This window comes from Rhinoderma darwinii, chromosome 3, assembly GCF_050947455.1.
Source record: "Rhinoderma darwinii isolate aRhiDar2 chromosome 3, aRhiDar2.hap1, whole genome shotgun sequence".
NCBI lineage: Eukaryota > Metazoa > Chordata > Amphibia > Anura > Rhinodermatidae > Rhinoderma > Rhinoderma darwinii.
Genome location: NC_134689.1, coordinates 257,212,893 through 257,228,104, shown reverse-complemented (window position 1 = coordinate 257,228,104; position 15,212 = coordinate 257,212,893). Strand labels below are relative to the sequence as shown.

The 15,212-nt window shown below is 42.2% G+C and overlaps 1 protein-coding gene across 1 annotated transcript; it reads right to left on the bottom strand.

Annotated features, from left to right (window-relative positions):
- Nucleotides 1–7,029: 7,029 nt before the first annotated feature.
- On the bottom strand, nt 7,030–14,622 carry CYP1A1 (cytochrome P450 family 1 subfamily A member 1). The gene is made up of 7 exons (XM_075857806.1): nt 14,517–14,622; nt 11,714–12,555; nt 11,381–11,507; nt 10,852–10,941; nt 9,850–9,973; nt 9,489–9,575; nt 7,030–8,681 (listed from the first exon to the last, which is right to left on the bottom strand). Exons 1-7 carry the CDS (start codon nt 14,605–14,607, stop codon nt 8,378–8,380), a joined length of 1,665 nt encoding a protein of 554 aa, XP_075713921.1. The 5' UTR covers nt 14,608–14,622; the 3' UTR covers nt 7,030–8,377.
- Nucleotides 14,623–15,212: the final 590 nt, after the last annotated feature.

The following is a 15,212-nucleotide window of genomic DNA, read 5'->3' as shown; positions in this document are numbered from 1 at the left end:
CATGGAAAATTAACATCTATTTGGAAAATTGCCTGACGGCTGGAATTTTTTTTAAATGTTAATATTTTGCTTTACAAGTATGCCAATTATTGTATTGTAACTATGTTTATTACAATAGTGACACTTTTTTATATGTAATCAACACTGGTTTTCTAGATCCCGGCTGTACTACTGACTAGTCCCTACACCAGAAGTTCTTAACCTGTTGTACTTAGCTCAGGAGTCAAATTTTAAGTAAGTATAAGGTTAAGTTCACTCAAAAATCCGCAGCATAATACATGTAGTAGCAGCAAAGTGGATGAGCGTTGAACAATTCCCATCCACACGCTGTGTAAATGCTGAGCGGGAAAAAATGCTCAGAATTTGACCTGCGGTGCATGAATCCGCAGCATGTTAATTGTAGTTGCGTAATCGCTGAAGTCAATGGGAGGTAAAACCCGCAACAAATAGCAGATGTTGGGTTATTTGCAGAGGAAAACTGCTATTACACCGTAAAAAAAAACGCAACTCAGAAAAACTAAAAATCTTACTTATCTAGAACTCCCTGCTTCTTCATCCAGGTCAGCCTCCTGTCACAGGCTGCAGCGGTCACATGGGATAAAACATCATCCCAGGAGGCCCGTCTGCAGGATGTCAGAAGGTAAGTCTGTGGTCCTCTTTTTTTTTTCTTTGTTAAACGCGCAGTTTTTCGCAACAGACATACCAGTTAAAATAAACTGCACCACAATTTGGTGCGGTTTTTCGTCTGGAATTCCCTGCGGCTGCCAGAGTGGATACGCTGTGTACCTTTACTTAGCGTATCTGCCCTGTGTGAACGTAGCCTAACCGGTCGAGATGGCACACATTTGGTCTCACGTACACGGCAGTGTAACATGGAGTTATAGGCACTTTGTTTGCTACTTTATTATGGGGTTATTCTACCCTAGAAGCAATTATTGTTAGAAAGAATATGTAATGGTGGGGGGGGTAGGGAAACGGACAAGTGAGCCCTAATCTACCCGCCACTCTGTCCCTGCCTACTTGCAACGACCCGCCCTAGGCGACGGGGTACAACTGGGCGGCGGTCCCTGCGCTCAGTAAGTGCATGACAAACACGACAAACAAACAAGGGAATACAAGCAAGGGAAATGGGCAGTTGCTCGCGGAAACACCGTGAGCAACAGAGTAGTGAACGAGCCGAGTCAAGCCAGGAGAGTGCGAGGTACAAAGCGAAAAGCAGAAGAGTAGTCGGTAAGCCGGGGTCTGTATGGAGCAGGATCAAAAAGTAGCAGGAGCTGTAGCTGGGCCAGGAAACCTCAAGGAAAGAATTCACAAGCACAGATGGACAGGAAGAGCAGGCTTAAATAGACCGAGGGCGGGAGCTAGCTGAGTCTGGCCAGGTTGCGATAGGCTCTCCCACTCCTAAGCCTGCCAGCCTGAGTGGAGGAAGCTGGTGTCTGTCTCAGGGATGTACACTCAGGTGTTGACTGATTAATTCTGGGAGTTAACCCCGAAGCAGTGCCTGGCAGATCCTTTACAGTACCTCCCCTTTTATGAGGGGCCACCGGACCCTTTCTAAGTGGACCTGGCTTACTGGGGAAACGCAGGTGGAACCTCCTGACCAGTACCCCAGCGTGAACATCCCGGGCGGGTACCCAAGTCCTCTCCTCGGGCCCGTATCCTCTCCAATGGACCAGGTACTGGAGGGAGCCTTGGACCATCTTGCTGTCCACGATCCTGGCCACCTCAAATTCCACCCCCTCAGGGGTGAGGACGGGAACAGGAGGTTTCCTCGAGGGGGCCAAGGACGGGGAGCAGCGTTTCAGGAGGGAGGCATGAAACACGTTGTGTATACGAAAAGACGGGGGTAACTCCAGCCGGAAAGAGACAGGACTGAGGACCTCAATGACCTTATACGGCCCAATAAACCGGGGAGCAAACTTTTTGGACGGAACCTTGAGACGCAAGTTCCTGGATGACAACCACACCAGATCCCCGACCACAAACAGGGGGTTAGCAGAACGTCTTCTATCGGCCTGAGCCTTCTGTATGCTCTGGGACGCCTCTAGGTTCTTCTGAACCTGGGCCCAGACTGTGCACAGATCCCGATGAACGACCTCCACCTCGGGATTGTTGGAACAACCAGGTGAAACGGAGGAGAACCGTGGATTAAACCCAAAATTACAGAAAAAGGGAGAGACCCCTGACGAGTTACTGACCCGGTTATTAAGGGAAAATTCGGCGAGGGGAATGAAAGAAACCCAATCAAATTGACAGTCAGAGACAAAACATCTTAAGTATTGTTCTAGAGACTGATTAGTCCTCTCCGTTTGGCCATTGGTTTCGGGATGGAAAGCAGAGGAGAAGGACAGATCAATCCCCAACTTATTACAGAAGGCTCTCCAAAACAATGAAACAAATTGTACCCCTCTGTCAGAAACAATATTGACGGGGACCCCATGGAGACGCAGGATGTGTTTGATAAACAAGGTAGCCAACGTCTTGGCGTTGGGTAGTTTCTTGAGGGGCACAAAGTGGCACATTTTACTGAAGCGGTCTACCACCACCCACACCACCGACTTGCCTTGGGATGGAGGCAAATCGGTGATAAAATCCATGGAGATATGTGTCCAAGGTCTCTGGGGAATGGGCAACGAACGCAGTAAGCCCGCTGGTCGGGACCTGGGAGTCTTGGACCTGGCACAAACCTCACAGGCGGCGACGTAGGCCTTAACGTCTTTAGGCAAACCAGGCCACCAATAATTTCTGGTAATGAGGTGTTTGGTACCCAGGATGCCTGGATGGCCAGATAGTGCGGAGTCGTGATTTTCCCTAAGTACCCTTAGCCGGAATTGCAGGGGAACAAACAGCTTGTTCTCAGGAAGGTTCCCAGGAGCTGAACCTTGATCAGCAGCAATTTCAGAGACTAAATCGGACTCGATAGAGGAAATGACTATACCTGGAGGCAAAATACAAACAGGATCTTCCTCCGAAGGAGGGCTGGCCATGAAGCTACGCGACAGTGCATCCGCCTTAATATTTTTAGACCCGGCCCTATAGGTAACCAAAAAATTGAATCTGGTAAAAAACAACGCCCATCGAGCTTGTCTCGGGTTTAGCCTCCGGGCAGATTCTAGGAAAACCAGATTCTTGTGGTCGGTAAGGACCGTTACCTGGTGCCTAGCCCCCTCCAGGAAGTGGCGCCACTCTTCAAATGCCCATTTAATGGCTAAAAGTTCGCGGTTGCCAATATCATAGTTACACTCCGTGGGCGAAAACTTCCTAGAAAAGTAAGCACAGGGGCGGAGATGGGTGAGGGAGCTGGTACCCTGGGACAAGACGGCCCCCACTCCCACCTCGGACGCGTCAACCTCCACAATAAATGGCTCCCTTTGGTTGGGCTGAACCAGCACGGGGGCCGAGATAAAGCACTTCTTGAGGGTCTCAAAAGCCTGGACGGCCTCAGGGGGCCAATGGAGGACATCAGCACCCTTGCGAGTGAGGTCCGTAAGAGGCTTAGCGACGACCGAGAAGTTAGCAATAAATCTCCTGTAATAGTTAGCGAACCCCAAAAAACACTGTAGCGCTTTCAGGGAGGCAGGTTGGACCCATTCAGCCACAGCCTGAACCTTGGCAGGGTCCATGCGGAAATCATGAGGAGTGAGGATTTGACCTAAAAATGGTATCTCCTGTACCCCAAATACACATTTTTCGATTTTGGCAAACAGTTTGTTTTCTCGAAGGACCTGGAGCACTTTCCTGACATGCTCTATGTGGGAGGACCAGTCCCTGGAAAACACCAATATGTCATCAAGGTACACTACAAGAAATATCCCCAGGTAATTTCTCAAAATCTCATTTATGAAGTTCTGGAAGACCGCAGGGGCATTGCACAACCCAAAGGGCATGACGAGGTATTCGAAATGGCCTTCGGGCGTGTTAAACGCAGTCTTCCACTCATCCCCCTCTTTGATGCGAATAAGGTTATACGCCCCCCGTAGGTCCAATTTAGAGAACCATTGGGCCCCCTGAACCTGATTAAAGAGATCAGGAATCAAAGGAAGGGGATACTGGTTCCTTACCGTGACCTTATTCAGGCCACGGTAGTCAATGCATGGCCTAAGACCCCCATCCTTCTTCCCTACGAAGAAGAAGCCAGCACCTACCGGAGAAGAAGAGGGACGAATGTAACCCTTGGCCAGGGATTCCTGGATATACTCCCTCATGGCTTCACGTTCGGGACAAGAAAGGTTAAATATCCTACCCTTAGGAAGCTTAGCTCCTGGTACCAATTCGATAGCGCAATCGTATTCTCTATGAGGCGGTAATACTTCGGAGGCCTCTTTAGAGAAAACATCAGCGAAGTCCTGAACAAACTCGGGTAGCGTATTCACCTCCTTAGGGGGAGAAATAGAATTAACAGAAAAACATGACGTACAACATTCATTACCCCATTTGGTTAGCTCCCCAGTATTCCAGTCAAACGTAGGATTATGCAACTGCAACCAGGGAAGACCTAGAACCAAATCGTACGATAATCCCTGCATCAATAGTACAGAGCATTGCTCCAAATGCATGGAGCCAACAAGGAGTTCAAAAACAGGGGTATGCTGTGTAAAATAACCATTAGCAAGAGGAGTGGAGTCGATACCCACTACCGGAACAGGTTTAGGCAAATCAATCAGAGGCATAGCGAGAGACATAGCAAATTCCACAGACATGATATTAGTAGAGGACCCTGAATCCACGAAGGCACTGCCGGTAGCAGACCTACCACCAAAAGAGACCTGAAAGGGAAGCAATATCTTAGTACGTTTCATATTTACGGGAAATACCTGTGCGCCCAAGTGACCTCCCCGATGATCACTTAGACGCGGGAGCTCTCTGACAGCATTCTTACGCTTGGGACAGTTGTTTACTTGATGCTTGACATCCCCACAGTAGAAGCAGAGACCATTCTTCCTGCGGAATTCTCTACGTTGTTGAGGGGACACGGAGGCCCCGAGTTGCATAGGTATTTCTGAGTCTTTAGGGGAGAAACGAAGCAACGGGACTTCGGGAGGCATCATGGGGGAGTCGGAGGAAAAAACACATAAACGTTCACGTTGTCGTTCCCTGAGACGTCGGTCAAGTCGTACCACTAAAGCCATAACCTGGTCTAAGGAGTCAGAAGAGGGATAACTAACTAGCAGGTCTTTCAGGGCATTCGACAGACCCAACCTAAACTGGCACCTTAAGGCAGGGTCATTCCACCGAGAAGCTACGCACCACTTCCTAAAGTCAGAGCAATACTCCTCAACAGGTCTCTTACCCTGACGTAAGGTCACCAGCTGACTCTCGGCAAAGGCAGTTCTGTCAGTCTCGTCATAAATAAGTCCGAGGGCAGAAAAGAAACAATCAACGGAGGAAAGTTCAGGGGCGCCAGGAGCCAAGGAGAAGGCCCACTCTTGGGGCCCTTCCTGGAGCCGGGACATAATTATACCCACCCGCTGGCTCTCAGAACCTGAGGAGTGAGGCTTTAAGCGAAAGTAAAGCCTACAACTCTCCCGAAAGGAGAGAAAAGCCCTCCGGTCACCTGAGAACCGGTCGGGCAACTTGAGGTGGGGTTCAAGGGGTGCGGTGAGGGGAACTACCAAGGTAGCATCAGGCTGGTTGACCCTCTGAGCCAGGGCCTGGACCTGTAGGGAGAGACCCTGCATTTGCTGAGCCAGGGTTTCACGGGGTTCCATAATGGTGTCAGGGACCAGGGTAGACTAGGTATACGGCTTGTGAATTTGTAATGGTGGGGGGGGTAGGGAAACGGACAAGTGAGCCCTAATCTACCCGCCACTCTGTCCCTGCCTACTTGCAACGACCCGCCCTAGGCGACGGGGTACAACTGGGCGGCGGTCCCTGCGCTCAGTAAGTGCATGACAAACACGACAAACAAACAAGGGAATACAAGCAAGGGAAATGGGCAGTTGCTCGCGGAAACACCGTGAGCAACAGAGTAGTGAACGAGCCGAGTCAAGCCAGGAGAGTGCGAGGTACAAAGCGAAAAGCAGAAGAGTAGTCGGTAAGCCGGGGTCTGTATGGAGCAGGATCAAAAAGTAGCAGGAGCTGTAGCTGGGCCAGGAAACCTCAAGGAAAGAATTCACAAGCACAGATGGACAGGAAGAGCAGGCTTAAATAGGCCGAGGGCGGGAGCTAGCTGAGTCTGGCCAGGTTGCGATAGGCTCTCCCACTCCTAAGCCTGCCAGCCTGAGTGGAGGAAGCTGGTGTCTGTCTCAGGGATGTACACTCAGGTGTTGACTGATTAATTCTGGGAGTTAACCCCGAAGCAGTGCCTGGCAGATCCTTTACAGAATAGCTCTTTAAAGAGGCTCTGTCACCAGATTATCATATCCCTATCTCCTATTGCATGTGATCGGCGCTGCAATGTAGAGAACAGTAAACATTTTTTTTTTTTTTTTAAAAACGATCATTTTTGGCTAAGTTATGAGCAATTTTATATTTATGCAAATGAGCCTTTCTAATGGACAACTGGGCGTGTTTTCTCTTATTTCCAACTGGGCGTGTCTTGTGTTTTTAGCAACTGGGCGTGTTTACTTCTTTCACTGCACAATCACACTGTGCTGTGGATCATGCTGGGCTGGAACAATGAGAAGTGTATGATTAGTCACTGATTGGTCAGCCTCATACACTCCTCTGTACAACACCCAGTTGGTAAAAAGTAAAAACACGCCCATTTGTCCATTGAGAAACTCATTAGCATAAATCTAAACTAGCTCATAACTTGCTCAAAAATTATCGTTTTTCAAAATAAAAACCAATGCTGGTATCTACATTCCAGCGCCGATCAGATTATGTAGGAGATAGTCAAGTTATAATCTGATGACAGAGCCTCTTTAATATGGCATCTGATGGAACATGCCCCAATTTCTATTTGTCGGATTCCTACGAAATCCACTGAAAACTCTGTATGCCTCTGATTTTATACTGCAGAGCTCCCTAAAATATAAAAAAAAATCATTTGACAAAGCACACACACACGACTGCATCAGAAAGAACTGTTATTATTGTACATGTTTTATTATCTCACAGAGATCATACAATTATACAGATATTTACAAAGTATTTCATTATATTACACGAAAATACCATTCAAATAAAGCTTGTTTTTCAGTATTTTACAAAAAGGACAAAACAAACAATCAACTAAGGCTTTGTTCACACTTGCGTTATGATTTTCGTTTTTATAGGAGCCATGACTGATATGATGGCTCCATGATGATTAGTTAGGATTGATCCGTTTTCTTCTCCATTGACTTAGATGAATCATGTTTGTCAGGTATCAGTTTTTTTGCTGGATACAATACTGCAGCATGCCACGCTATTCTGACCGTCAAAAGCAACTGAAGCCTGACAGAAAGGAACGCAGGTGTGAACAGAGCATAAATGTGCTATTATGTGTGACTTGTATTTAATACCTAACTAGCCTGGGTACTTCGACTAGGAGACCTTTAGCCTTAGCTACATTGGATCTGCGAGTATACAAGTCCATAAAAGGTTCACTTTTTGTCTCAAGCATATATGGCAAGATTTCACATGATTTTCATATACAATGGTTAATAAGCATTCAGTTGTACTCGTGCTTCAAGGATTCTTATCAGTAGGAGACCCTACAATAGTATTAAATAATGCATCTTTATATACATAGCCTGCCTAAAAAAAAATAAAAAAAATTGGATGCACACCAGATACTGCTGTAAGGAATGGTGAGTGGTCCCGGTGCATGGGGCCAGAACTGGAAGGGAGGCAAGTGATCGGCTTGGATGGCAAATGGCAGAGAGTGAGTTGGGAGGACCCATTCCAAGTTTTGGGACTCACTTATTACTAGTTATGTAGCTGGTGCCAGTTAGATAGCTTTATATATATATATATATATATATATATATATATATATATATAACAATTTATTGCTTTGTTCTTAAGCTCTTGGACGCCTTAGGAATGTTCTACAACAAAGGCAAGTACTGTGTAATATTTGGTTAATATGCATGGTTGGGCATCTATGCAAGAATACCCAAGCACATTATATAGCTTAATAAAAAAAATTAGCTTGTTCAAATGTATAGGTTCCTTCATATATATGACAATTAGCACAAACTTTACTTCTCAGAGGATTCTCCCTATCTGTAATATAAGGACGTTTCTGTTCAGTTCTGCAAGGTCGCACACAATGTTTCGTGTATCTGTACAACGTTGTGTGTTGATGTGTCATCCAGAGACTATAGCTTAAATGTTGTGTTTTTTCCGTATTTGACTTTAAAGTCAAGTAAAAAAAAATAAAATCATATTTCAGGATATTCATATGAATTCAATTCTGAGCCCGTCCAGGTAGACAGTAATAGAATTTCTAATCGGTAGCCATCATAGGGAAACGGAGTTTGGCATTAAGATGACACCGCTTATGTTTCATTGTCAGCCCATACTGTGGGGACATGTCCAGTTTCTCTCCCTCTTGCTTGGAGAACTGCATTTGCTGAAGCATGGTGGTGAGGAATAGGAACACTTCTATTCTCCCAATGGCCTCACCAAGGCATCTTCTCTTGCCCAAACCAAATACCATGACTTTTTCAGACTCTTCTTTGTTTACTGACATGCCATCTTTAGTCATGAAACGTTCTGGGCAGAAACAGAATGGGTCTTTCCATAGTTTCCTGGAATTATAAAATTGCCTTTAGATTCTCAGAACTACAGCCAACACCACAAATACCTAAAATATACGTAACCAGAAAGAACAATTTAACATTTTCTCACTCTAGGGCCCCATACACATGACCAAAGATTTCATCCATAATTACAGACCCATTTATTTCCATTGATCACGGACACCTTCCCGTATATTTGCATGAAGGTGTCCAGGCCTTAGAAAGCCTTCGCAAAATATAGACCATGTCCCATCTTTTGCTTTTTACGGACTGTGCTCCCATACTTTATATGGGAGCGCGGGCCAAAAATGCGGGTCGCGGTCGGCCGTACACGTAGTCACTGTGATTACGGGCACGGCCGTGTGCATGAGGCCTAACAGGAGACTCTGATGTTTTAATATGATGGAATTATCATAATACATTCATATTAAATCCATGACATTCTGTTAGGCAATTAAATAATCATAAAGAAGAGTAAGTAGATAACATCATGTAAACTTTTAAACTATATATAGTTACAAAAAATGTTCTAAATCATTATGAAATACTGTAAGACATCAAGGACAGTCAACAAATCTGTTGATATTCACACATTTTAGTGTGACCTCCATAATTGGACAATGATTAAGCCGGTTTGCTTCAGTTAACCAATGGCTCTCGAACTTACTCTTTTTAGGTAACCACATTCTCACAGGACTTTTTATAAGGGGTTTTAACAGTGGTCATCCTCTTTATACATATTATTTTCTTCTTAGAATTTTAGTGGAGTTATTCTTCAAAGTATGTTAATATACTTTTGCATATCCAGATACTTACGGGTCATGATTCACTTGCCACTGGTTGATCAGCACACATATGTCCTTAGGGATGAAGTAACCATTGAGTACGGTATCAGAAGTTGTGCTGTAACATGAATACAAATGTTTTACTCCAGTATAGTGAAAATCCATGGGCAGCAGAGCTTTTAAGTATACTAATATATCTGTAGAGGTTTCATAATAAATTAAACAATTTCAATTATCACATTAAATTATTTAAGAAAGTAATTTTTTGGAGATGTCAAAACAAATATTTAATATAAACCGTAGACGTGAATATATAGTTAACACATATGTTCTACATGTCATTGTAATGCAGCATATCTAAACATCATAATGTAATTGACATCAGCACTTACCAGTGCGGAATTGTGAAGGGAAGGAAAGATGAATGGCGGAACATCTCAAAGATGAAGGCTTCGGTGTAAGGCAGCTGAGCTCTGTCTGATAACTTTGGCCTTCTCTCTCTACCAACGACCTGATCTATTATACAACAACAATATCTTTAGATAAAGTAATTACATGCTCAAAGTTTCCTTAAAGGGGTTTTCCCATGAGAGACATTTATTACATATCCACAGGATATGTCAGATAGATGCGGGTCCCACCTTTGGGACCTGCACCTATCTCCAGAACGGGGCCACCTAAACACCATTCTGTGTTACGGCTGAATGAGATGAATTCCGACCATGAAAAAGGTTATATGGTCGTGAGTTACGAAGACAGTGTAGCTCGCTGAGCTACATTGTTTCCGTAAGTCCCATAGAACTGAATGGTAGCGCTGCTTCCATAACTGCCATTCACTACTATGGTAGCTACGGAAACAGCGAAGCTCAGCGAGCTACACTTTTTTTGTAACTCCCGACCATATAACCAGGAAGTGGCTGGGAGTTATCGAGATCAGACAGACAAAGCTAGAACGGGGTTTAGGGGGCCGCGTTCTAGAGATAGGTGCGGGTCCCAGAGGTGGGGCCCGCATCTATCTGACATTTATGACATATCTTGTGGATATATCATAAATGTCTCTGATAGGAAAACCCCTTTAATCTTCTAAAGGGGCCTAGACAATGTGATCAATATTGACACTTATATTAATGACTGTTTGTATGGTGACCAAGTTGTCGTTACTGAACAATGGAAAAGCTTAACAGCCTCACTATTAGTTATTGTTACAAGTGTTTAAGAACAATTTATGCATGGGGGGCCATGAAAATTATTCTCCGTTTGAATGTTCTAATCTATACATTTTATAAATGTGCCACTATGTGACTTCTGGAACTATTTCATATGCTAAATTAATAATGATTTTACATTGCTCTTTTTTTTTAGTAACACGAGTCATTTAGCTGAGAATTACTCACCAAGTTCTATCTGAATCTTTTCTTGTATTTCTGGGTAGGCCACCAGGTACATGAGACTCCATGACAAAGCAGTTGTAATTGTATCAAAGCCTACAAAAACATTAAAATAGGTCTTAAAAATCTTAGCTTGTAAGAAAAATATCTCTTAGGATGATCATTATAAAACATATCACAACTAAATAAAGTACTTTGCAGAACAAATTAGGACAACTGACTTAGTGAAATTGCATAAATTCACCATATATATACACCATTACCTAGAATAAGCAAGCCACCATGGTCTAGTAGCTATAGAAGTGTAAGGCTATGAGGAAACAATACACTGCTCAAAGTTTTGTAATGTATCTAAGCAAGTAAATATGTTATTTAACATCTGTTTCCAAACTCAACTTTTGGAAATTGTGATAGAGCATAAATGAGATATCACACCATATTAAAATTGACCTAGTATTAATCCGGTACTACAATGATACTTATGGAAGAATTATTCTATGGCAAATTGTATGACATACTATGACTTTACACTCACCAGCTCCAAAAAGGTCATTTGCAATGTTCACAATTTTCTGTTCTGATAACTTGACATTGGAGTTTTCATCCAGTTTTTTTTCTTGAGAATGTTGAATAAGGGAGTCAGTAATATCCCGAATTACGTTCTAAAAAAACCCCAAAAAAACCAAAGCATTTAGTATTAAAAAAAAACCTGGAACTTTATGCTGCTACAGTCTATTTTATGATACATTTCCTGAACTGTAATAGACTATTTTAGTAGCCACATCTAGCAGAGCTTGTGTACTGCATATTAATGTACTAAATAAATGTAGAAGCTCCACATCATAAGCTGGCATTTACAAGTACTTACATTATCCAATGTTCTGTAGTGTTCATGAACAATTTTCTGTGTGAAGGATGTAAACTTCTTATTGATATTGATAAAGTTCTTCATGGTGCGACTTGGTAGATACTGAAGTATAGGGATGAAATCAGCTGGATTTCCTGATGCAGCCGCTGCTCCAAACTCATCAGTCAAGTTGACTAAGTCCAGGAACTCTTGGTCATCGTGGCTGTATCGTTTTCCAAAGCACATTGCACAGATGACATTGGCCACTGAAACAACCACATACCTATAATGGTCAAATTCACCTTTCTCTTCAATTAGCTCTGCAAATTTCCTTATTAGATACTCAACTTCTTTTGATATATGGTCTTCCACTAGAGTTGTTCCTGAAGATGCCAAGGAGGGAGAGATGGCAAAGGCCTTAAGGGCATTGTGTGCCAGTCTACGACGTGCTTTCCATACTTCACCAGAATCGTGACTGAATGTCAGACTCTGCCCATCACCGACATGACGAAAGGTAAAGAGGTCGGGACGTGCAGAAAACACTTCACCTTGCTTCAACAGGGCCTGTCGGAGTGTTTCCAGTCCACTTAACACTAAAACAGGCTTTGTGCCAATCTGGATTTGAAGCACATCTCCATAGGTCTCACTCATCTTGGTTAGGCTAAGGTGCGGATTCTTGCTTAGTGAAAGCAAATTTCCTATTAGTGGCAAAGGCATTGGCCCAGGCACTGGCATTGTTCCTTTTGGGACATTCTTTCTGGAGGTCTTGATAAGCAGAAAGACAATTGAGAAGACCACAGAGGCAACAAGTACCTCTGTGGCAGATATACCAGCAAAGGAGCTGACCAAATCAATCATTTTGTCTAAAAAAATAAAAACAAATACCCATATTAAAAAGTATGATTAAGGGAAACATATGATTTTTTATAGAATACATGTTATACAGTATTTGTTAAACATGCAGCCATCAGTCAATTAAGTGATTTTGATTATGACATAACTTTAATCTATGTAGTAATAGCCTCAGGTTTGGAATGAAATCAAGTTGGCAGTGTAATTTCAAAGCCATACCGGATTATAAAGAATGTTGTTTATTTCACCTAAGTCATTTCAATAATATTACAGTCATTCATACAAATGCTAGTCGTTTCAGATGTTGGTATTTTATGGTTCTGCTAGTTGTAACTGGACAAGGTGGGTCGTTTAATACATGTTACTTTAATTGCAATAGGACTTTATAGTTTACGGTTGTAAAGCCATGAAAAGTACATTCATCAAAGACAGGAAATCCTATGAAGTAATGTGAAGCCCATTCCCAAGCCTTATAGCATTATTAGCTTTTCAGGCCTTTGATGTTTACACAAAGATGTATTTTTCTGTAATCATTGGTTCTTCAATGACACACATATACATATACGTGTGTGTGTGTGTGCGTAATCTCCAGTAAGAAATAGAGAAATGTGTGTCTTGGTCAATGGCCACCATGTTGGTATACAAGAATTTTCTAAATGACTAGTAACTAGTGTAGACAGTCTGCCATACATATTTCCTTTTTTCTTTAATCATGGCATTTGACCCATATTGTGTGCTATAATTTGAATTTATATATGCCAATCGTGATTGCCCACGATCAGAGCAATTTAATCAATTAAATATCTGTTATCACCTGTAAATAATATCAGAATGCAACTATTATACAGTGAAATATACTGCACGATCCTTAAAAAAAAAATAAAAAAAAAAAATGAAGTAGCGGTATATTCATGTGATTTTCTGAAGGGGATACACCACCCTATATACTTTGAACGCACCTAGTCTTACACTAACAGTAGCCATGCCACACCCAGCTGCTGGAGTGGGTGCAGAAGACAATGTGATTGCCACGGTATCCATGTCTTTGGGATAACCTTTCCATAAATGAAAACTTACTGTAAATAATAGACCATTCTTACATTATACCTACTAGGTAACTAAGCTAATGAGATTATGACATTAACACTTTTAATAATTGTGTAATTGAGCAGAAAACACCAGTATATAGGATTCTGCAATATATTATTCAATGCAATTAGTGAATAGGTTGCATATTATAAGACATTATAGATATATATATATATATATATATATATATATATATATATAGGCACAATAATGATTGCAAGCACTACAACTAAAATTGCAATAGTAAAAAATAAGGTAGTTAATCTTCTGAATCAGTTATTGTGTTATAATGACTGAAGTTAGCAAAGATAATCCTAAACAGACTCAGAAGTCATAGGGAAGAAAAATCTCCAGAGAACTTGCCATATCTCATCTTCCCTATGCCCGTACCTGAGTGTGGCATGAAATGCACAAAACATTGGGTTTACTTGCACTTCAGGCTGTGTGGAATTTATGCTTTAAACTGATATTTTATTGCCAAGGGATGTATGCAGATTTGCTTAATAAATAGAATGCAGTTAATAATTTAGCCACATATTCATGCCCCATGGAAGCAGCTATAAGACAAAAAATAAATAAGTAAAGCCAATATCAATGTATGTAAGCAACAATTAGTTTTAACATTGCCTTACAGTCATGGACATACATTAGACATGTGCTATTTGTATACTGTACTGTCATTTCTGTTGCATAGCTATAGATAGATATTTTTAGATTTCATTAAACAAGCTAATACAGCAGGACAGTACAGAATAATGCACATTATGCTTATGACATACATCACTACAAGCCAAGACATAGACAGCTATAATGTACCATGCATGATGAATGCCTCACAATTCCTGATCGGATAAAATAATGAATAGCAGCATTCAGTACATACCTTCAGTATATGATATCCCTTGTAAGATGTGAGATAACGCACTTGTGTGTGGACAGGAGTCAGCGCTAGAGAGTACCCACAGGAGTACCATCGTGTGTGCGCTCCCTGCACTCTCTTATATACTCCTCCCTGACTCCTGATTGGCCAGAGCTCCTCTTCATGTGACAACAGTGCAGAATTGCTGCTTGCGCTCACCGAAATTCCTGGCACCAGTGCAGAGGGTTGCGTGAAGAACCTGGAGCCAACTATTCCCAGCAAAGATCTAATAGCCAGATAACGTACAGGCTGCCAGCTACTGACATCCTGCACACAGGGAGCCTACCAAGTACACAATTACTTCTAATACTTATTACAGGCTAGGCGTATTATTATTATTATTATTATACCGTGCTAGGAAATACAGCTCAAGGATCAGAGGTAGAGCACGCATCTACTATAGTCATCATCATTATAATAACAACTTTCTGTAGCCTACATTACAGAAGACACGACATATGTGTAATTATATACATATTATATGTAATATTAGATTGTATAATCCTAATCTGATGCTGAAAACAGAAAGATAATGATACTATAGTTCTTTATTATACTTCTATGCAATAGTGGAAGATGTCATGTTTGTAATCAACAACCAGATGTCATATAGATACTATGATTCTGTTATGTAATGATTCATCGCAGTAATATCAGCAC